A 24,407-nucleotide genomic window follows, 5' to 3' on the forward strand; every position below is an offset into this window, starting at 1 on the left:
ATATTAAATGATGACGAAGAAATATTAGGTGAAGATTAGTATTTAAAAATTCCCAGTAGATAGACAGTGAACATGGATCTAGTTAAACACCGCTTACATGTCAAGGTAAAAGTGGGGTTTATTGATTAGTGTTTGTATACTGATGATGACATGACCTCCTCTAGCCAGACCTACTCTTTCTAAATCACTGCAAACAATTCAAAGGGCCTTTAATTTGATTAACAACTGTATAATGTGGAAGCAAAGAATCTTACTCAATAAGTCTGAAGGGAATACAGAAAGTAACCTCTATACAAGAAATACAAGGAATCACTGTGTAAGGTGTAGCTATGTGGTTGCTAGGTATTTTGAGTGTCTTCAGAACATATATATAAATTAAAAAAATGTAAACAGATAAACTTTTTGTAGAACGATATATTGTCATTTTATTAATAAATAATAATATTATTATAATTTATAATAAACAATTTTTGAATATATAATATAAATAAATATTTTAAATAAATAATATAAAGATAAATAATATAATAATTTCGATTTTATATTTGAATTTGGTTATAAATGTGGCTTGGGCATGTTTTTGTGAAATTTGCCAGCGTATAAAATAATTATTTACAAAGTGTTTTCATCTTTATGAATTCATGAATCAGGCAAGATAACTAAACAACACATGGAGTGTTTTTTTTAATATAAATTCCCCAACACTAATTCATGATGTGACTTGTATGGTTTCTGATGTAAACACATGCAACTAAGCAAAGTATTCACCTTTACTGTGTGCTGCAGATTTACCTTGCTCATGTCTGTTCGAGTCAGCGAATGTAATATCTGCTCAAAAGCCTGTGAGATTATGGCCATTTCAAGAGCGGTCTGCCTATGCTTGACTGAGCAGTGTCAAAGGAAGAAGGCTTTAAATAAATAAATAAAAGCAAAAGGACAAATTAGTACTTTCGGCCGGCACTCCTGAGCCACGTTTATTTATTCTCTCTCTACACAAAGAGCTGGAGGAGAGTGAGTGAGTGAATAGGATGACAAATCCTCCCCTCTTCCTCCAGATTTAAATGAACAAGATTTCACACCAAACAAATAATACATTTTATTTTGCTTCAATAAACTCCTAATTTGCTTCTTATTAATTAGTAAGGTAGTTGTTAAGTTTAAGTATCGGTTAGATGCAGAATATGTGCTTTAGCTGATATGTTAATAATAGCAATGCTAATAAGCAACTAGTTAATACTGAGAATTGGTCCCTATATTAAAGTGTTACTGTCATTGTTGACTATAAATGACTGGCTGGTTAACGTGGTTAAATGAGTTGACCATGCAAAATGAAATTCGGTCAACATTTACTAATTCTCATGTTAACAGAACTTTTTGTTTTTGAATTAGTATTCTTTTAATAAGTCTTTAAATGAAACGAATGTCCATCCACCGGCATTGTACTGTCTGTTTGGACTTGTTTCCATGGTATTGAATTGGTAGTGTCTGAAATAGAAGCAAGTTAATGGAGAGAAAATGACTTCAGTTCTTTAAAAGGGTCTGTAACAGTCTTAGAATGAAATGCAGATCAAACAGCTTCTTGACGATATTCAGTATACCGAGGATCCTCATGTTAATCCATAAGTAATCCTTGATCTGTGCCTATTTCTCTCCTGATTCAGACGAGACGACTTTTTCACTGCACGCAATGTTATTCATAAAGGACTTGATTTTTCACAAGACATGAACTGATGGACTGGAGTGGTGCTGATTACTTGTGGATTATTGTGATGTTTTCATCAGCTGTTTGGACTCTCATTCTGACGGCACCCATTCACTGCAGAGGATCCACTGCTGAGCAAGTGATGCAATACTACATTTCTCCAAATCTGGTGAAGAAACAAACTCATCTACATCACGGATAGCCTGAGACACAGTACATTTGCAGCAGATTTTCATTTTTGGGTTAAATATTACATTTAACTCTAAACTAATGTGTTTAGAAAACTTGACAGCCAAAAGTAAAACAAGTTAAAGATGAAATATTCATCAGATATGTCATCAGTATTCTATTTAATGCCTAAAGCTCAACAACAGTCACTTTTCCCGCATACCACAGTCATCTTTCACTGTTGAGAAAATGGATTAATTATATTAATGACTCATCCTACACTCCACAGATTTCTATCCAATCAAATGCTCTCAAATAAAAACGTCCCTCCCCCAACAGCATCTGATCCTGTCAATATTCACATGTCACTTGCTCAACTGAAAATGCTATTAATTACATTTCTCCTGAGCTCCACGCATGACATGAATTCATATTCCAACAGCTTATTAATTTGTTATTTTATTATTTTATTAATTTGTTGACGAATTAATTAGAACTAGTAGGCCACGATTTCACTAAAATGACAGAACAAATTAAAAAAACATGGCTATAAATTAATAATTCTAATTCTAATTGCTAATTCATTCTTAATTGCTGAATGGATTGCCCCCCCCCCCCTCCACGCATGTCATTGTGTAATCACAATGTGACTTAATTTTAAATTGCCAACAACGTAATCACAAATATATCTTGACTGCCCTCAGCACTCCTCTTAGGCAGAATCCAGTGCCTCATATGGAAAAGTTATAGATGTGGACACACATTTGCATGTTTATTTGCATTTCATCATGTTTGTAATTCATACAGCAGCCACCTCTGAGACACATCTAACGGCTCGTCCTTTGTGTCACTGTCAGTGACTGTAAAACACACGTCCTGCACACGCTCTCAGCACGGGATCTGTGAGGAGCCGAGGGAATGGAGAGAGGCCGAGAGATCACTGACAGAGAGAATGAGATTCATCTCCGGGACAGATCATTCAAGGCATGCCATAAAACATCAATACTCCTCTAGTGCATGCTGGGAAACATTATGGCCTTAAATAATTCAGCACAGGACCAAACTCCCTCATTTTACTAAAACTTCACATCATCTATACATTTTGATCATTTTTCATTGATCTAAACGCTGTCAAAAAATAAATAAGGAATGTGTTATTAATTATAATACAGTGTGTTTATTAAGTATTTACATCCTTAATTACATCCATGAAGAGTCTGAATACTAACACTAAAATTAATAATATAATATAATATAATATAATATAATATAATATAATATAATATAATATAATATAATATAATATAATATAATATAATATAATATAATATAATATAATATATCAGTTCTGAGTAGATTACTTACAAATTGTAGCTAGTAATGTAAAAGATTCAATTACACATTTTAGGTAATATAATCTGACTTTTGACCTGAATTGTTTATCATATTTATTTAAATAACAAAGTTGTGTATCATATTGACATAAAAAAATACAAAAAGAAAGAAAATATATTATATTTGTTGTTAGTAATAACACAATTACATCAAGGATTATGAAGAAACTGCAGGGTAAATAAAATAAATATTGTAACGTTTAGGAAACACTTTTTAAAATGTTAATTATTTTCTAAATTATAACTTCCTGACTAGTGACTGGTCTGTGTATGAATGTCCACAAAAACAAAACGTCTTTCTTTTTGCATATAAGCATAGGTTATTTTAGAAATAAACATTTGAACGAAGAATTAGGGAAAATCAATAAATTACAAACACTCTATTTCTAATGTGTGAACAATATATAATCATGAAATCAATAAAAAATTTAACTGCAGTATGATTAGGAGTATAAAAAAATGGAACATAATCTAATTCCAGGATTTAATTTTTGGAATCTGATTGAGTAATCCAGATTATATGTAATCAGTTACTACCCAGTGCGGAATAAAATATAATCATATAAATATTCAAGTAATTAAATAATATTATATTATATTCATTTTAGTGTTCAATATTCTGACTCTTCACTATGACAAAGCAAAGTTTAGCTCCTCAGTACCTGGATTGAATTGTCTCTAGGATGTGATTGGAGAGCCAGATTTACCTGATCAGAGTATCACCCACATCTGTCTAAACTACGTCCCACAAGACAGATACTGCTGCGGTGACTTTGGCATGTGATCGTTCTTGAGCGCTCCACATGGCTCTGAAGCACAGTGAACCCACAAGACAGTGGATTGATGTTATCACATTCTCTCAATCCAATCTGACAGAGTGCGTCCAAAACAAACAAAACCACAGTTTCTACATTACACTACTGTGCTGCAAAATGAAAGCAAACATGTATCATCTAAATAACTGTTGCATGGATATTAAGCAATAAAATAAAGAGAAACTGAAAACGGTAAGATATAAATGTTTATCTAGGTTCCTTTGTCCATATTATATGCTAACAAACTACTAAGAGCTTCAGAAAGCTTCTGACAGAGTAGTTGATTGTTTTTAATTTTCAAAGAGTTTAATTTTAACATATTTTAAATGCCTAAACACACGCGCGCACACACACACACACATACATAGGATTCAGGTTATTCGCCTTAAGTAACTAACAATGACCAGTACTTTTACAGCATTTATTTTAAGATTAGGTCAATGGAAAATCTGAAATAGATGAAAATATACTCCAGGATGTAGATGTATTTGTTTGTCCATGGTACCAGATTTGAAGAAATGTAGCATTACATCAATTGTTTACCAATCGATCCTCTGCAGTGAATGGGTGCCGTCAGAATGAGAGTCCAAACAGCTGATACAAACATCACAGTAATCCACAAGTAGCCCACTCCAGTCCAGTCCATTCGTTAATGTCTTGTGTTAGTAAAATGCTGTGTGTTTGTAAGAAACAAATACATCATCAAGGCATTTTAACTTTGAATTATTGCTTCCTTTAATGCATAATATTGCTTTTCCAGTGAAAAAAGTCATCTTTTTTTTTTTTTAATCAGGAGAGAAATATGCACAGATCAAGCACCGTTTACAAGCCAAAACAGTTATAAACAAATATGCTGGTGGATTTTGATGTAAGAAAACAACAGGGGATGAACTTTATCATTAGAGGAAGCATTATTATCGATTATTATGGTTTCTTAAAAAATATGCAGCTTATGGCTTCACAAGATATAAAAGGTGCTGTAGGGAACTTTTGTAAAAAAATATTTTTTACATATTTGTTAAACCTATCACTATGTCCTGACAGTAGAATATGAGACAGATAATCTCTGAAAAAATCAAGCTCCTGTGGCTCCTGTGGCTCCTCTCAGTGCTCCTATTGCCATTTGCAGTTGCAGACCGCTCCCGGTAAGAAATCAACCAATCAGAGCTGCGGTCTGTAACTTTGTTTGTGTTCAAAATGTAGAAAAATGTATATAATAAGCGAGTACACCATGAATCCATTTTCCAAACCGTGTTTTTAGCCTGTCTTGAATCACTAGGGTACACCTATAATAAGTGTTTATATTCGGACTATTTTAGATTGCTTCGGTGGTACCGCGGCGGAGTAACCCAGTACCTTTGTGATTCTTCATAGACATAAACAGAGAGAAGTAGTTCCGGCTACAATGTTCTTCCGCAAGACGCAAGCAGTTCTGTTTATTAACCGCTAGAGCGTCAAAAGTTACCTACCACAGCTTTAACTGACAGACTGGATTTGTGTGGATTACCTGTGGATTATTGTGATATTTTAAATGCTGTTTTGACTCTTATTCTGACGGTACCCATTCACTGCAATGGATCGACTGGTGAGCAAGTGATAGAATGATAAATTTCTCCAAAACTGTTCTGATGAAGAAACAAACTCATCTACATTTTGAATGGCTGAGGGTGAGTAAATTATGTTTAACTAATGTTAAAGGGGGGGTGGGGGGGTGAAATGCTCGTTTTCACTCAATATCCTGTTAATCTTGAGTACCTATAGAGTAGTACTGCATCCTTCATAACTCCAAAAAGTCTTTAGTTTTATTATATTCATAAGAGAAAGATAGTCTGTACCGATTTCTCCCCGAAAAACACAAGCGTCTGGAGGCGTGACGTTTGGGCGGAGCTAAAGAATCACGAGTGCCAGTAGGCTTTTGTATTGAGAGCGTTTGGAAGCTGTGACATTACCGTGAGGGAAAACCCATCATCCAAAACAAACCATGGCTTACAGTCAGATTCAGCCATTTATTTATGATCCAGAATCAGATCCAGAGGCTGAAATTTAACAAGAGCAGCATCAGCACCGACGTCTCTATGTGGTATGTACTGAAACTGTATATATTTGCTTAGCGGTTTTGTCATCTTTTTTTTTTTTTTTCAGTTTGATGACAACCTCGCATGTTGTTTACTTGATGTGCTTATGCGCTGATAGCTAAGTTAACAACACAGAGATATTTGAAGCAGTTTTACTCACCGCCTGCGGTTCCAACACACGATCGTGACCCTTTTCCGTTGGGACTGCATTATCCTTAAGAAATATACGATGTGCAAATCCGGCGTCAAACTGGGCCTTGTTTGTAAAACAAGCATCTTCGAAATGCAGGGAACAAACAAAAACACTTGCACAACTCTGTAAAAATAAACTCCATCCACTGGTCCCTTAATGCTGTTTTTTTTTTTTTTGATGATCTGTGCAGGGTTCTTTTGTGACATTTCGGTCTCTCGCTCTGATCAGTGAAGTCTGTTGTGCTCTCAGTGCTCTGCTATACAGGAGCGCGCGCTCTTCCGGCAGAAGTGCCTCAGGACCCATATAAGGAAATTCCGCTTCATCTAACGTCACACAGAGCCATACTCGAAAAAAAACTTTCCGAAACTTGTGACAAACCGGAAGGAGTATTTTTGGAACAAACGTACAACTTAATTTTTTAAACTTTGTCCATGTTTAGCATGGGAATCCAACCCTTTAACAGTGTAAAAAACTCAGTATGCATCAAATAGCATTTCACCCCCCCTTTAAGAAAGAAAATCAGCACATTATAATGATTTCCCAAGGATCATCTGACACTGAAGACTGGAGTAATGACGCTTTGATCACAAAAACAAATTAATATTTTACAATAGAAAGCAATTGTTTTAAATTGTAATACTCTTACACAGGTTTTATTGTTGTATTGTTTTTTTTTATATCAGATATATGCAACCTTTGTGAGCTGAAGAGACTTTAATAATGATTAATATTAATACTGTCATAATGTTTTAAAACCATTGCATAATGCCTACTATTTTGTTTATTGTCTTTTAAAATAGTATCATTGTGCACCGAACAATGATGTCAACTTTTCAAATGTAATGCATCTTTATCCATATGCATGCTGTTTGTACAGTATGTCCACTGCTGTCCATATATTCTAAATGTAATGTTACATCAACACAAAACAGTACTTGGGTAATTTATTTAATGTGATAACTCTAGGCTGCAGCATGGATGTGTTGAGAACAGTAAAGGTTGAGCTCAGCAGGAGTCTCGCTCTGCCGTCACCACCAGAATCTCCTGCTTCTCCCATTCACCTTAAAAGACATTGAACGTTAATACAGAGAAACATCCTCATTTTAACGTTCACTCAACCTAACATGAAAGTGTTATAACATGCACTGATTTTTGCCAGTCCAAATAAATCCAATCCAGATTTAGATTCTAAAAGTTCTGTTAACTCTGCACTTTGTAATCCGATTCACATATTCATTTTTAAGAAAATAAAAACAAAGAAAGCCAGCCCAATAAGCAGAAGCAAGATTGATTGACATGACCTGCCAGAACTAATGCTATGCTTGAAATCGTCTGCACAAACATCTAAAAAAGACATCACAAAAGCTGCGTCCTGAGTGGCTGTGATGCTGGGAGAAAATGAAGAATATGTGTATTATGTTCACTTTTACATCCAGCTCCAAAGCACCTGCATTGCTTGTTGTTGCTACAGCTGCTCGAGCATGGAGAATATGGCTGAGGGCGGAGATATGCTAATACATGACAGTCGTGGGCGGGGCCTGAGCAGTATGACATCAAACCAGCTTCATAATTGAGACTATTGAGGTTTTTTGGGGTATCGAATTGTGTGGTTGTGTCCACACATTGCTAAAGCACATTTATATGCAAACACCGTGTAAAAGTCTGATATTTTAGTGCAAAAATATTGATAATTCTCAGCATATTAGAATGTGCCACATCTGTCTGTTCGGGCAGTTACAGAGTCTAGCAACACAAAAATCAAAGTGAAAGTGACTTGACATTCAGCAAAGTATGGTGACCCATACTCAGAATTCATGCTCTGCATTTAACCCATCCGAAGTGCACACACACAGAGGAGTGAACACACACACTGTGAACACACACCCGGAGCAGTGGGCAGCTATTATGCTGCGGCGCCCGGGGAGCAGTTGGGGGTTCGATGCCTTGCACCTAAGTCGTGTTATTGCCAGCCTGAGATTCAAACCCACAACCCTAGGGTTAGGAGTCAAACTCTCTAACCACTAGGCCACGACATCCCCCAATAATTCAACATGACTGAACCTCAAATTATATCCAGTAATTTCGCATAAGCATATCATTGTAAATTCACACAGCTCACATACTACTCTGGAAATGAATGACTTCTGGTCTGTTTAATGTTGCTCTTACAGGAAAGCGCTCAGCTGTGGATTGGTTGCAGTGCATTGAGATTGGGGAGGTGAGGTAGAGGGAGTTCAGCACCTCCGGGCTGAAGCCGCCCCCAGGATAGCGAGGAGAACTGCTCTTCCACCGTAGTCCCGGGACAACTGCTACTCTCACATCCTTAAAACCTACACAGATGACAGTAAAAGTAGACTTGAACGGGCCTTTCAATTGTATTTTTTAAATATCCACTCCAAAATTTGGCTCCATGGCCACAAAACTTCTTTCATAATTCATTTGATTCCATGAAATAGCTTTTTTTAAGCTGGAAAAATGCAATTTGCCAATGCAAATGGAAGAACACAAATCATCTGCCTGCCTTTGTTTTATTCATTGCTGAAGAAAACCTATTTCTGTTTTTTCCGTCTGATTTTGTAGAGGAAATGAAAGCATTCCTCTTGTCCTCAGGCAGTTAGTCTCGAAGCCAGATATTAGTTTGAAATGCGCTGGTTTTTGTTGTTGTAGCCTGACTGGGTCAGAGCGGTGTGATACTGCGACAACGGTGTTTCCATTTTCAAGGTTTTCTTCTCATTGTGAGGTTATGACTGTCTGGGATGTGTTAGACGCTTGTACAGGAATTTATAATGCAAAGAAGTTATAATGCAAAAAATTGCTAATTCAATATGACAAAAAATAATAATAATAATTAAATAATTTGTTAAAAGAGCATCTGACAAAAAAGGCTGACATTTACATTGAAGCATGATGCTTTTATCCAAAGCAACTAACAGTGCATTCAGGCTAACATTTTTTTTTCTTCCCTGGGAATCGAACCCACAACCTTTGCACTGCTAACCCAATGCTCTACCACTGAGCCACAGGAACACCATAAACATATGCTGATCACATATAAACAATAAAAATAAATACATAAATAAATTATTTCTTTTGGGTTCAGTATCATATATAAATCGCATATTTTATAACAAGATGCCTATCTGCGTTTCTTAAATGTCTGTCTGGGTTAAGCAACCTGGGAACTCATCCTAAGTTTAAATGTAAGTATATTAGTGTGGCTTTAATGTAATGTAAGCAGCTCTTAATGTAAACCTTTATTATACTTTGCATAATAATGAGAAACCTGTTTGATTTCCAGCTAATCAGTCTGTAATGTCTAGATCTTCTGTTAGTCAAACATCTCATCTGTATACCATACTAAATTCTCATGAGAGCATGTATTTGAGTGGTTGAACAGTGTTGGACTGAGTCAGATTTACCACGGTAGCTTTGTTCCTGTCTTCAGTGTTATACGAGCACTTTGTTACGAGAGCGTCGCCCTGTGGAGTAGACAAACACACAAAGCAGCGATCACACATGATCAGATGGGGTTTAGCACTCAGCTATTTGTAGAACATGCTAGATTGAATGTCTCCTGGCAGGTTAGCATTAAATTGGCAGGCTCAGCCGTGTGTGGGTGCTTGTATTGACAGTCTAAATGCAGCAGATCTGTGCTTTTGTTGGTGGCTTGCTGGCTCCAGGCGTTTCCTGTAACGTCTGCAGTGTCACCCAGTTGGTTGGATGGTTTTAGCTGGTTTATGCTGGAAGTAAGTGTTCAAAACCCCTCTTAACCAGTTGTGACCAGGCTGAAAGACCAGTGTTTTCAGCAGGGTAAAATAAATGGTGAACAGATACAGCATCATAAATATACCGTACACAAATCAGCGTACAAATCAGAATGATTTCTGAAGTATCATGTGACACTGAATACTGGTGTAATGATGCTGAAAAGACAGCTTTGCATCACAGAAATAAATTATATTTTAAATAGAAACCGTTATTTTAAATTGTAATAATATTTCACAAACTTACAGATTTTACTGTATTTTTTGATATAATGAAAGCACCCTTGGTGAGCATAAGCGACTTCTTTAAAAAAAAAATGTTAAAAATAAGTAACAAAATTTCACTCTATTGAATGATGGCGTATATGTACATTTTAAAGTCAAAGTGAAACAATCAGTCAACATCTGTTATGTGGCTACATGACTTCAGTTAATACACTAAATGAGGCAAGAAATTCAATATGAAAAAATTAGACAGTAGTTGATTTTATAGATTGAGAATTGATTGGTTGTTCCATTCCAGGTGGGTGTGGTTTCTGTGTAAGTGGTCAGAGGCGATTGGTTGGAAAAATAAGAGGGCTTGATGATGTCAGTAGAAAAGTTGTTTCCTATGTGAAGTTATTACATTATGACGGAATATTTGAAATAACGTGCATGCATGAATCATATATAATAAACCAGGGACATGTATAAAGTGAAAATTCAAGTGAAAAGGCACGTTTTAAATGTCATGTTCAAAACTCAAAGTTAAACTTAGTTTAATACCTGGTATTGAGAGCTGAAATGTTTGTCCTCCTGTCCTCTCTGCCTCCTCGGGGTGACGAATAGGGGTGAGACTGTGTTGCCTCGGGTGCAACTGGGACACAAAGATGTGTATACCACCTACAGGAAGAGCCTGCAGGACAGAACGCTACTTCAAAAATTCATATTTGAACTATATTTTTACACTGTATGAAGAAAATGTGAGTCATTTTAATTCTAGAGTGTTGCCGGCAAGTCCTGAGTTGTCTGTTTTTGCATAATTTCCCTTAAAAAGCTATATGATTTGAACTTAAAGATATGTAGTATTCCTTCTTATATAACAATGTTTTTAACATTATTTCTCTAGTTGATTAGCTTTTTCCACTGTGGGCTGGTTTATAAGACTTTTTTTACACCATAAATGAGTGTTTTTTTGTTTTGTTTTTTTACGGGGAGTCTCTTATGATTGCATAATTTGGTGAATATTGGCCTTAATCTGTTTTCAGTAAGCCATTCATTGTGTTTTCATTGAATTCAAAGCCTGCATGCATGAATTTATTCGGCTGGCTTGAGTGAAGTGCAGTGTTTAGGAGTGTTTGTGAGGCGCGTGGACCGTCTGTGTGCATTTGGCGGTGCAGTAGCCAGTCAGCTGGAAAGAGCGCTGGCGGGGAGGAATGGCCATGACAGGAGTGTAGACTAGTCCCAGCTCCATGATGCCTGCGTCAAACCTCCTCAGAGATGGAGTGTACCACAAACGAATGCCTGAGGAGTCCCTCCCTCCTGTGACAAACACACAGAATGAGTAAAGAGGAGCTGTGCAATCAGGAATGAAAGGAAGTAGACTGGAGAAATCAGTCTGATGAGTAGTTTAGATTGAGATTGGCAAAAACATTAGTTACATATTAGACTTATATACTAATAATTGCATAGATTATTCATATTTATATGAACAGGAGAAATTCTCCAAAATTTTTAGCTTGATATACAAAATATGTATGCACATCATTCTAATAGTAATGAATTTGTAGTGTAATATATGAGCAACCGTGTACATCATGTTCATGATTTTATTTGTAAAGAAATGAAAAGAAAAAGAAATTCAGATTCATGCTTACAATTTTTTTTTTTTTTTTTTTTTACATTTTTGGAATAAATTGGCCTTCTGTAATGCTGTTTTTAACATTTTTACAAGTAGCATTTTTTAATACAATTGCATAATATTTTCTCACATAATTTGTAAAAGAGACATTCAACATATGAATAAACGGATTAAAAAAACAACACGTTTTTGGTGAATGTTAATTTCACCCGTTGTTTATATTATTATAGTTTTAACCTATGTAAACTATTTTAAGATTTTATGTACTAATTCATATTTTTTATGATTTAAAGGCTCTGAGGAAAAAGGTAAAACAAAACATACAAGAAGCATTTGAAACGAAGCAGAAGAAATATAATGAAGGCATGAAAATGCAGTTTTAAAGGGGTCATAAGATATTGCTAAAAAGAACATTATTTGGTCTAATGCAATGTGTTTATGCGGTTTAAAGTAAAATAAAACCACATTATTTTCCACATACTGCACATTATTGTTTCTCCTTTATGCCTCGCCTTTCTAAAAACGCTTCAATTTTTACAAAGCGGTCTGAAAACTGAGATGTGCTCTGATTGGCCAGCTTTCCGGTGCATTGTGATTGGCTGAATACCTCAAGCTCAAGAAGTGTTACGCCCCTTAACATATTGTGAAGCCTTGTCCAGCTGGAGCGACGAGACATAAACATAAACATAGGCCGGCTTGTAACACGTCGAAGAGAAAGAAAAAATTTAAATAACATCATATGACCCCTTTAATGTGTCCATCTAAAAAAAAAAAATTAAATCAACTACTGGGGGACAATGGTAGAAGGGCCAAAGCTTAAAAAAAACAAAACAAAACAAAAAAACACCTACAGTGTACTTGAATCCTACTATATATATATATATATATATATATATATATATATATATATATATATATATATATACACTGTGCCAAATACTATATCCCACAATGCAAAGGGCTTCACTGGAGGTGAACCTCACCTGCCACAGTTTCTATCATCTCCTTCTTCATTTATTTAGGCTGACAAGAGGTAAGACATAATCTACTCAAAACTACATAAAAAAATGCTAAATTATGGGTTTTACTTGACAACTGAAATAAATACACAATGAAGTCATTGCTAGAATTCTAGCATTCTTACATAATATCCACTAGTTCACAGGCTTCACAGGCATCTTTTAAGAATGGCTAAGTAGTCTATAGTGTATATACTGTGATGATGCAGCATTCTGAACAGTCTTCTCAATCTCTGACACAGTTTGTGTGCTGCATACCTGATATAAGGATAGGGTTGTAGTATTTAACTTCAAGCAGAAGGATCCTAGAAGACCCTTCTCCTCCCAGAGGCAAGCCCGCGTCAGCAGGGTAGTAGAACGGCTGCGTGTAGATAAGATTGATTGTGGTGCAGCGTAGCTTCTGCTTAATGCTTTGCAGGCTAAAAGATATTTGAGCCAATGCACAAGAAGCTTATGCCAACTCTGACTCTTGTTCACGACCAGCGGTTTAGACTTGTACAGTAAAAGATAGCAAAGAGGAAATCTAAACCATTATCAGTCTACTTTTAAAACTCATGTGAGAAAGACCTCTTTATGTAACCGTCCTACTTCCACCTCCAGTTTCTCGCCCCATTCCCGTTTCTCTCTCTATCACACTCTCCTGGCTCTCACCCACTCCCCCTCCTTCTCTCACAAGGCACTAAAAAACATTTAAAAATGAAATGATGAAAAAAATAAAAGACTAACTGCAATCTACTGAAGAAAAACATCTACATGTTGCTACGTAATCTCATCTCTCCAGCTTGACATTGGCAGCTAGCAGAACACATGAGATTTTACTCCCATGTAATCTCATTGGAGGCCCGTCTCTCTTTCTCTTTCTCTCTCTATCTCTCTCTCTCCGAGCTCGGCATCGTTCCTTGGCTCCATAACTGATTTATCAGGACGCCTCTGCTTTCAGATTGGCTCACAGCTCTGCTCAAACCATGACTGGCACCTACCTAGAGTGGGCGAACTGGCACAGATAAAGCCCATCTGTATGTTTGCCTCTTAAAATGGACTCCTAAAGATGCTCATAATCATATGCTCTGTCCTTAGCTTACAAACTTAGCACTAAAGAGGGAGAAACTGACGTAGAAAGTGACCTCTATGGATGTGTTTCAAGATGAAACATCGGAAGCATACAGTCAGAAAGGATAGCCATAAAAGTACTATTAAACAAAAGCAAGTAATTATATGCTTCAGAATAGTTGATATCTAGCAAATGTGTCATTGAGACCACTTTTATGGTCATTTTACAGAATTTTGTGTGTGTTTTGTAGCTTGACACACCTTAAGGGAAAAGAGCAGCATGAACATTTTTATAAATATCTTGTTTTGTGTTCTTTAGAAGTAAGCAATTCATACAGGTTTTGAATGACATAGTAAGGTACTTATAACAGAATTTTCATTTTTGAGTGAAGGGTCACTTTAATTCTATATTATGTAATTGCAGTGTGCAGTAGCTTGCGTACCTCCGCTCCCATGGCCCAGGCTGCCAGAACGTGTCGGCAGTAATTGAGTTTGCGGGGCTTCATCTTTGAATCACAAGAGCCACTGTATTGAGACACGGTGACCATCTGAGGAGAGCATTCGAACACTTCGATGTGATGAACAGTGGCTTCATTACCAGGAGTGATCACAGACTCTCACTTAAAAAAAAAAAAAAAGGCATTTGTTTTCACTATTAAAGGGTTAGTTCATCCCAAAATGAAAATTATGTCATTAATAACTCACCCTTATGCTGTTCCAAACATGTAAGACCTCCTTTTATCTTTGGAACACAGTTTAAGATATTTTAGATTTAGTCCGAGAGCTCTCAGTCCCTCCATTGAAGCTGTGTGTACGGTATACTGTCCATGTCCAGAAAGGTAAGAAAAACATCATCAAAGTAAACAAAATACATTTTGGTCCAAAAATGGAAAAAACTATGACTTTATTCAGCATTGTCTTCTCTTCCTTGTCTGTTGTGAGAGAGATTTCAAATCAAAGCAGCTGGATATCCGGTTCGCGAACTAATCATTCAGTTCACAAAATTGAACTGAATCGTTTTAAACGATTAGCATCTCTAATACGCATTAATCCACAAATGACTTAAGCTGTTAACTTGTTTAATGTGGCTGACACTCCCTCTGAGTTCAAACAAACCAATATCCCGGAGTAATTCATTTACTCAAACAGTACATTGACTGAACTGCAGTGAAGAGAGAACTGAAGATGAACACTGAGCTGAGACAGATAATGAACAAAACATTGACTCGTTCACGAGTCAAGAACCGTTTCTGTCAGACGCGTCCGATTCGTGAACCGAGGAGCTGATACTGCGAATGTGTGATTCAGCGTGAAGCAGACCGACACACAGAGCGTCTGAAGTGATTCTTTTGGTGATTGATTCTGAACTGATTCTGTGCTAGTCTTATGAGCGCGGGTAAACCGAAGGCTTGAATCAAGTGCAGTCATCGCCAATGACGCCATTACGTCGAGTGCAAAAGAACCGGTGAACCGTTTTCTTCAACCGGTTTATTGAATCGAACTGTCCGAAAGAACTACTGGTGATCCGAACTCCGATGCAACCGGTTCTTCACTCGTGAACGAGTCAGTCTATTGTTCGTTATCTGGCTCAGCTCGGTGTTCAACTTCACAGCAGTTCAGTCAGTGTACTGTTTGAGTGCATGCATTACTCCGGGATATTGGTTTGTTTGAACTCAGAGGGAGTGTCATATTAAAAAAGTTAACATCTTAAGTCATTTGTGGATTAATGCATATTAGAGAAGCGAACCGTTTAAACGATTCAGTTCGATTTGGTGAACTGAATGATTAGTTCGCGAACCGGATATCCAGCTGCTTTGATTTGAACTCTCTCTCACAACAGACACGGAAGAGAAGACAATTCTGAATAAAGTCGTCGTTTTTGCTATTTTTGGACCAAAATGTGTTTTCGATGCTTCAAAAAATTCCAACTGACCCTCTGATGTCACATGGACTACTTTGATGATGTTTTTCTTACCTTTCTGGACATGGACAGTATACCGTACACACAGCTTCAATGGAGGGACTGAGAGCTCTCGGACTAAATCTAAAATATCTTAAACTGTGTTCCGAAGATAAAAGGAGGTCTTACAAGTTTGGAACAGCATAAGGGTGAGTTATTAATGACATAATTTTCATTTTTGGATGAACTAACCCTTTAATAACAAAGAGATGTAAATTGATCGAGGAGAGGAAAATACGTTTTTCTTTGTTTTTATTCAGAGTGTGCAAAAAACAGAAACATCTTTTTTTGCTGAAAAAATGAAGAGGTGCACTGTGCAGCGTAACAGAGTGCAGAATCCTCAAATTGATAAAACATTTTTTTTTAGCATTTAAAGAGACATGCACCGAAACAGCTCACTGTGAACAGACCTGTTTTTGACAGGGTAAAAAGAGTGTTGTTTTAAACGACCATTGAGGAATTTTAATCAAAGAATGTTGCATTCATTTCTTGAAGGCCCTTAAGAATCATACCAACTTGTGAAAAAGGGTCATCCGATGTCCCCTTTAATAGAATTTGGACATACTACAGCTGCCATATTGTCATGTGACCTACCAGCATCAGTTGGTCAGTTGGTTCAATTCAATGGTATTCGTAACTCTTCTCCACACTCTTAAAAATAAATTTTCCAAAAGGTGGCTTTTACAGCGATGCCAATGAAAAACAATTTTTGTTGACCATTTCTTAAAAGAACAATTTTTTCTTAATGTGAAGAACATTTAAATAATCTAAAGAACCCTTTTTCCATGGACCCAAGATTCTATGGATGTTAAATGTTCTTCAGAAGAAAATGGCAACAAAGAACCTTTATGCTTGATGGGCAAGTAAAGTTTCCATTAAATGTGCGCTACAGAATCTCAGTGGAAGTACAGTATAGGTCATCCAGGTACTTTTTGCCTACTGTTTTTCAAGCACTATGAATTCGGATATATTACTCTTTTACTGTACAGTTGTTCTGCATACTATATAGGTGCTGGTCATATAATTAGAATAACATCAAAAAGTTGATTTATTTCACTAATTCCATTCAAAAAGTTAAACTTGTATATTATATTCATTCATTACACACAGACTGATATATTTCAAATGTTTGTTTCTTTTCATTTTGATGATTATAACTGAAAACTCAGAAAATTAGAATATGACTTAAGACCAATACAGAGAAAGGATTTTTAGAAATCTTGGCCAACTGAAAAGTATGAACATGAAAAGTATGAGCACTCAATACTTAGTTGGGGCTCCTTTTGCCTGAATTTCTGCAGCATGCGGCGTGGCATGGAGTCGATCAGTCTGTGGCGTTGCTCAGGTGTTATGAGAGCCCAGGTTGCTCTGATAGTGGCCTTCAGCTCTTCTGCATTCTTGGGTCTGACATATCACATCTTCCTCTTCACAATACCCCACAGATTTTCTTTGGGGTTAAGGTCAGGCGAGTTTGCAGCCCAATTAAGAACAGGGATACTATGGTCCTTAAACCAGGTACTGTTGGCTTTGGCACTGTGTGCAGGTGCCAAGTCCTGTTGGAAAATGAAATCTGCATCTCCATGAAGTTGGTCAGCAGCAGGAAGCATGAAGTGCTCTAACACTTCCTGGTATATGGCTGCGTTGACCTTGGACATCAGAAAACACAGTGGACCAACACCAGCAGATGACATGGCACCCCAAACCATCACTGACTGTGGAAACTTTAACCTGGACCTCAAGCAACGTGTATCGTGTGCCTCTCTTCTCTTCCTTCAGACTCTGGGACCCTGATATCCAAAGGAAATGCAAAATTTACTCTCACCAGAGAACATAATGAAGAAGATTTTTATTAGTCAATATGTGAACTAATCAAGTATAATCAATGTGAATCTAGCCATTTATGTATCAAGTTATTATACTGTTAATAATCATGCAATTGCCTGTGTGTAGAGGCCTGCGTGAGAATGGAATGTGCAGAGAGTGCAGGGGTATAGTATATGGTGCATCTGCACACTCTATTTGGACATTAGACAAAATATATGATGAGACCTCCTTGGTGCAGACATTAAATAAGTACAGTATATGATACAGTTGCATGTCCTGTTTTGACATACAGTAAGACAAAATATATGATTATGTCTCCTCGTTTCGCTTAAAATGAATTCTAAATCCTAAAAGCAAGCTGGAGATACAGCCAAAAAAAGGTAAAAGAGTTGATAAATAGAACCTATATGTATGAAATGTATTGAACATGGGCATGCCTTCAGAAGCACTGTATAAAATAGAGAACCGACACAGACTCGACAGACTGTTCTGCAGAGCTTTCTCGGTTTTATTTTCTCTTGATAATAAAATCTAAATTCTGGCTTTAAAACCCCAAGACTTAGAGAGTGATTCTTCTAGACATGGCAGAAGCCACCACATTTGGCGCCCGAACAGGGATTGGAAAGGAGCAGAGGGTGGAAGACCACTTTGTGCTGGCTTGACGAACAACATCAATAGTGGCCACTAAACAATAAGGTAGGCAGTTTTTTCCTTATATAATTAAAGTTGTTTGCCAGAGTCGGCCGGTGGTGGTATAGACACTCGAAAAGGCTTCTCCAATTTTATAGAACAAAAAGAAAAAGGGTTTTGATTCCAGAAGAAATAACTGCGTTTGGTTTACTGATAGGTCCTTTATAAGTGACCTAATTTGAATCTAGATAGTGTAGGCAGAAATACATTGCATGCAATGATCTGTGTTTATTGTAGACTGGGCCTAAAAGGGACAGCAATAAACGTGAAACAGATGTAGTATAGAAAGCACGGAAAAGTCCTTTGGATACCGCTCTGTAGAAGTCGTAAGATACAGAGGTCTGAACGGGAAGGCAGAAATCCTGCAAAGTACTGCTTTTTACTGAGACGGGCGTGCCTGGTGTTAAGAAAAGTGCATGAGCCCTAAAACAATAAAGTGAATTGTATGAATGTTGTTTTAGAGAAAAAAAAAATGCTCCAAGAAATGGACTGTGCAGAATATAAAAATAATAATATATTAATTAATAAGATATGTATTTATTTTTTATTAACTTGTCTTAATAGATGAATTTAAAAGATTGCATGTGCTTAAAACTTTATATCTAATATGTGAAGACATCTAAAATGTGTATCTTGTTATCCCTGGGACACAGCATGAAAGTTAATCCATTACAGAGTTTCAGAGATTGGGCTTGAGTTATCTTAAAAAAATAACTTGCGGAATGAGAGCAAGATTGGGTGACCAAGTTAACAGACTGAAATAAAGCAGGAAAAAGGTGAATCTTTCACTTGAGACTTTTCCTGAGGGTGAAAAGAACATTATGAAATGCAAAACTCAGAAGCAGAGAAACAACGGAGACCGTACACCACAACATCAGGTCTTTGAGTGCCATCACAAACTGACGACCCAGTACAACAGCCCAGGCTGATGATGTCACCAGAAGGACTTCCATCCCTTCAGTGCACAGGTCCTGCATATTCAATGAACACTATCGAGACTGCTTCAAATTTTAATTATTTTATTTTATTATTTTAATAACTATATTAATCTTGATTATTCACTGGTCTCACAGCACTTCTTTAAATTCTGTGTTTTAACAAACATTCTCAATCTGCTTTTCAATAGGTACCAGTCCAGCCTTATGTCTTAAAGAAAAAAAATTATTTAAAACAGACAGAAGTAAGTACTTGTCTCACCAATCGGATAAAAATGGAGCTGGATTTGGCATAGTAAGTCTATTTCATTAACCAACTAGGGGAAAATGCACAACTGAATACTTGACAATAATGCTGAGATCTTTTGGAGGGAAAAAAAGGAAAAGAAAAAAAGGATATTTAATGTACAATAGGAAAATGTTTATGGTTGAGAAAATAGAAATATTGGTCACTCCATTTTGTTTAAAGGTCATTTGTGGCCATTTTGTGGTCAATTGGCCATGAATCCTAGATTATGCAGAGATCTCCAATCCTCTTCTCAAAGTTGCTCATGAGCAATAACAAAAAAGTATTTGACTAAACTTTAAATTAGACAAGTGACATTTGAGAAATTATACTTGGCTCCCCCAAATGCCCGATGCCTGGGCTTATTATTCTAAACAAATTAATCTATTAGATTTTGAAGAAAGAAAGGAGGACAGAAATAAAGAGGTTAATACAGCGGTGTTACACTAAACTTTATGGTGACTGATGTTGCCCAGTTGCATCACATGTAGAAACTATGTGGAATGATAGCAGGTCTACGCCAAAAAAGATGAAAGAGGCAATTCAATCAATTTGCCAAATCAGCTGCATACACATTTCAATATAAAAAGTAAGGATGCTGATAACTGAGGAGAACCAAACTCTTTATTATATTATAAAAAATGGGTATTCATCTTTTTCTCATTGTAATGACAGCACTGGATTTTTGAGAGCTCAAAAAGGGGCCAGGACAGCCCTCAACCCACATTACATTCCCACAGGTCACAACAAGAAGGACAACTAGCAAGATGAGCAAATTAGCACGCTTGATAACACTAGCAAAAAATCTCTGAAGTTTTCCATTTACAGGTGACAGCAGTTCGAGTAATGCCAACGAATGCTTCGCTCCATCAAAGAGAACCAGTGAGGGTGCAGTTATGATCTAAAGGGAGAGCCTTGCATTAACCTGCAAAATAGTTACAGAGTGACAACTGAGTTCACATCTCTAACCTTAAAATACCCCAACCAGCTTCAACAACTCCAAACAGCTTGAAGTGAGGGATGAAGAGCGTGCTAGTAAGCATTGCCAACGAGGGAAAGACCATTGCAACGACTCGCAAAGAGTCTCCCTGGTGAAGATAGAATGAGAGAGTGATGGGATTGCTACTAAGATCAAAATACTTGGGAGCAGATGTGGGCCAACAAATGGAAAAGAAAAAGTGGAAAGAGAAGGTCAAGTAATGGCAGATCAAGAATTTGAAGGGTATGAAAAGAAGGGAAATATTGATGTAGAAAATTTTCAGAAGCCACCACAATAACTTTGGACCACTCAGCAGCAGTCCAGTCCTTTTTGTCTTTAGATGCTTCTGACGCTGCGTGTTGTTCAAGAGTGGCTTGACACAAGGAGTGCGACAGCTGAAACCCATGTCTTGGACACGTCTGTGCGTGATTCTTGAAGCACTGACTCCAGCAGCAGTCCACTCTTTGTGAAGTTCCCCCACATTTTTGAATTTGTTTTGTTTTACAATCCTCACCATGGTGCGGTTATCCCTATTGCTTGTACACTTTTTTTCTACCAAATCTTTTCCTTCCCTTCTTCTCTCTATTAATGTGCTTGGACACAGAGCTCTGCGAAGAGTCAGCCTCTTTTGCAGTGACCTTTTGTGTCTCGCCCTCCTTGCGCATGGTGTCAATGGTCGTCTTTTGGACAACTGTCAAGTCAGCAGTCTTCCCCAATATTCTGTAGCTTACGTAACTGAGAGACCATTTAAAGGCCTTTGCATGTGTTTTGAGTTAATTAGCTGATTAGAGTGTGGCACCAGGTGTCTTCAATATTGAACCTTTTCACAATATTCTAATTTTCTGAGATACTGAATTTGGGATTATTGTATTTTTTTTGTACTTGTTTTGTATTTCACTGAAAAAATTAAGCCATACGGGTTTGGAACAACATGGTTGTGAGTAAATGAAGATAAGGTTTACATACATTTACTTTAGACTCGTTCCAAACGCTTCCAAACATTTAAGGAGACAATACTAAATAGAGCAGAAGACGTTATTCTCTAACCCAATATAATCGTTCATATGTCTCTTTATCCTACGTCTACCCTCTTTATCTGTTATTCTTCTCTCATTTGTTTAGTAACTTGCCGCTATGATGTAGTGGTGTGGGTCGCAGGTGTTCAATGGTCTTTTGAAGAGCAGGAAGAAGCCTTCAGTGGACCGATGAGTCTCCAGCAGCTGATAGTCCAGCTTCACTCTGCCTTCATTATCACTCCAAGCATCCTAAGAATATGAAATACACTCATTCACTTCTATATCTCAACCATTCAAATGTTAGAGGTCGCTAAGTTTTAGAAGTCTCTTATGTATGGAGGACCAATTCTGCCAGGGTATAAATAAGGTAATTGCGGCTTTTTATCTCACAAAAAAAAAAAAAAAAAAGTCATGAGAGTTATGAGACAAAAGTCAGAATGGCGAAATATAATATCAGAACTGTGAGATATGAACTCACAATTATGAAAAGAACTACTACAATCTACAAGAAACAATTGCAAGAAAAAAGTCAGAATTGTAAGATAAGAAGTTGCAATTACCTTTTTTTTATTATTTACGCCATTGCAGAAACCACACACACACACACACACACACAAATAAAAATTGCAAGATGTAAACTCAGAATTGTCACATATAAACTTTCAAACTCTGTTATTACTATTACTATTACATAACTGTATTTTAATAAGAGATCCTTATGAAATAATTCTAATAAGATGAGATCTTTTCAGCATTTACTGCCAGCTTTTTTCCAGCCCTACAATGTTTTGACTTGCAGTCTGTAACTCCTCTCCTTGACATGCGCTGTGGGAGGAAGGGTGAGTGGCTCGCCATTCAACATTTATTCAAAACAGACCAAACTGTGCAGTCCAAAGGTAAAATAATGAAATAAATCATGCATAATGAATGAAGGGGGGCCTTGACACACACATGACCTTCTACTTTCAACCACTTTCTTTGGGCTGTGGAGGCCAAAACCCAGACGTGAGCTGTTCGGCTCGATGTTAGGAAGGAGCTCTACCAGCATGTGGGTGTCTACTGTAGCCGAACAATCATAACAAGATCCAGAAAGCAAGACTCTTCAGACTCAAGAGTAACACAGAGAACTTGCTCTGACACCGGGGTTGGAAATTCGTCATCAGTCGTTCATTTTTCAACAACAAAGAAAATCACCAGTTGAGTGCAGCCTTTTTAAAAAGTTGACACAAAAATTAAAATGCTGTTATGATTTACTCAACTTCATGTCTTTCCAAACTTTTGTTCTGAAAATGTATTCCAAATTAGTGCATCTTTAATGATGCGATACCTTATTTCTGATGGTATTTATTTAAACATAACAGAAAAGTTGTAATAAAAACAACTGTCTTAATGTTCTGTAATGAGTTAAATGGGGCAGATATGTTGATATCCATAAGTTAAATTTTTTCCCCTATTCACCTGTCATGTCTTGCCATAACAAATATCATATATTATCTTTATTTTTTTATGTGCTACTACTATTTATATACTTCTACTAATGTATTTATTTAGTTAGTTAGTTTGTCTGTACAGTGTACTGTAAGTCAACGGGATCCAAATGAACACTATTGGACCTCATAAACTTTCATCGTATGGACATATGGACAAAAGCAGTTGAATAATTCTTCAATATATATATATATATTGTGTGTGTGTATGCTCCACTTGTCATACAGGTTTGTAATAACATGAAAGTATGTAACAAAGTTATAATTTTTTAAACTCAAAACCCCTCATATTGACAAGATTCTACATCATGTTGCATCATTTTCCTGTTCATCTCAAATACGTATTTTGCTAAAGCACATAATCCTACACCGTCCCTGGAGCAGATTTGCAACACCATAAAGCAAAAACCATCATAAAATCACACCGTATAAACTATTCTTACCCCAAAATAGGATCTGTGACCATCATCCCACAGAAGAACCAGGTCGGCTTTTGTGGGCTCTCCCCGATTGGACATGCCCAGCAAAACACCATTGTGGAGCTCTTTAATTTTCAGCTCCAGATAGACCTCCTGGGTAGCTGATGTTCCAGGACAGCTCCAGCTGACCCCAGGGGTCTAAGGGGATGTGGTAGGCCAGGGCGGGTCTGAAGTGGACCGCAGGAGCCTGGTAGGAAGCCACCAGAAACACTACCACAGTGGCCAAAACGGTGAGGTACATGAGGGTGACGTCTTGGAAGCGCAGGTCTTTGAACAGAAGACGCATTGCCTGTGTTGTCTTGTTTGTATAGTTAAAAAAATGAATACAGCGAATTTTCAAATGCAGAACTTTTTTTCATAATTATTTTAATCATTTTTGTTTTAATTATTATTACTACAATATAGCACTGATGTCTCTAGGACCACCAAAATGAGGCTTTATAGTGCATAACAACAATTATGATTCATCAATATTGAGATCAGAGATGTCTGATGGGTGTCTGGGAAGGATGTTTTTTCTTTACTGGGAAATAAAATGCTGCGCATTAGAGAGCATAAATGTCATGTTATCACAGTTAATGGAAACAAAAAACCCTAATTAAGCTCTAAATGAATGTGCTTCCAGCTGCTTCCATCTTTTTCAGTGATCAGTGTGAGGAAGAAAGCTTAGGTTTTGCTTAGGTTTGGCTTTATAGACTTTAACTTGATTTACCTTTGCATGTAACATAGTT

General features: G+C 36.9%; 1 protein-coding gene across 1 annotated transcript; it reads right to left on the reverse strand.

Annotated features, from left to right (window-relative positions):
• Positions 1-9,712: 9,712 nt before the first annotated feature.
• LOC113053887 (dopamine beta-hydroxylase) lies at positions 9,713-23,962 on the reverse strand. The gene is given in 10 exon segments (XM_074559840.1): positions 9,713-9,826; positions 10,089-10,119; positions 10,869-10,913; positions 10,915-11,006; positions 11,466-11,632; positions 13,229-13,331; positions 14,464-14,634; positions 21,825-21,959; positions 23,641-23,773; positions 23,775-23,962. Coding segments are annotated over 10 exon segments (1,179 nt in total).
• Between the last annotated feature and the right edge of the window lie 445 nt (positions 23,963-24,407).

The sequence above is a fragment of the Carassius auratus genome, chromosome 35 (assembly GCF_003368295.1).
Source record: "Carassius auratus strain Wakin chromosome 35, ASM336829v1, whole genome shotgun sequence".
Classification (NCBI taxonomy): domain Eukaryota; kingdom Metazoa; phylum Chordata; class Actinopteri; order Cypriniformes; family Cyprinidae; genus Carassius; species Carassius auratus.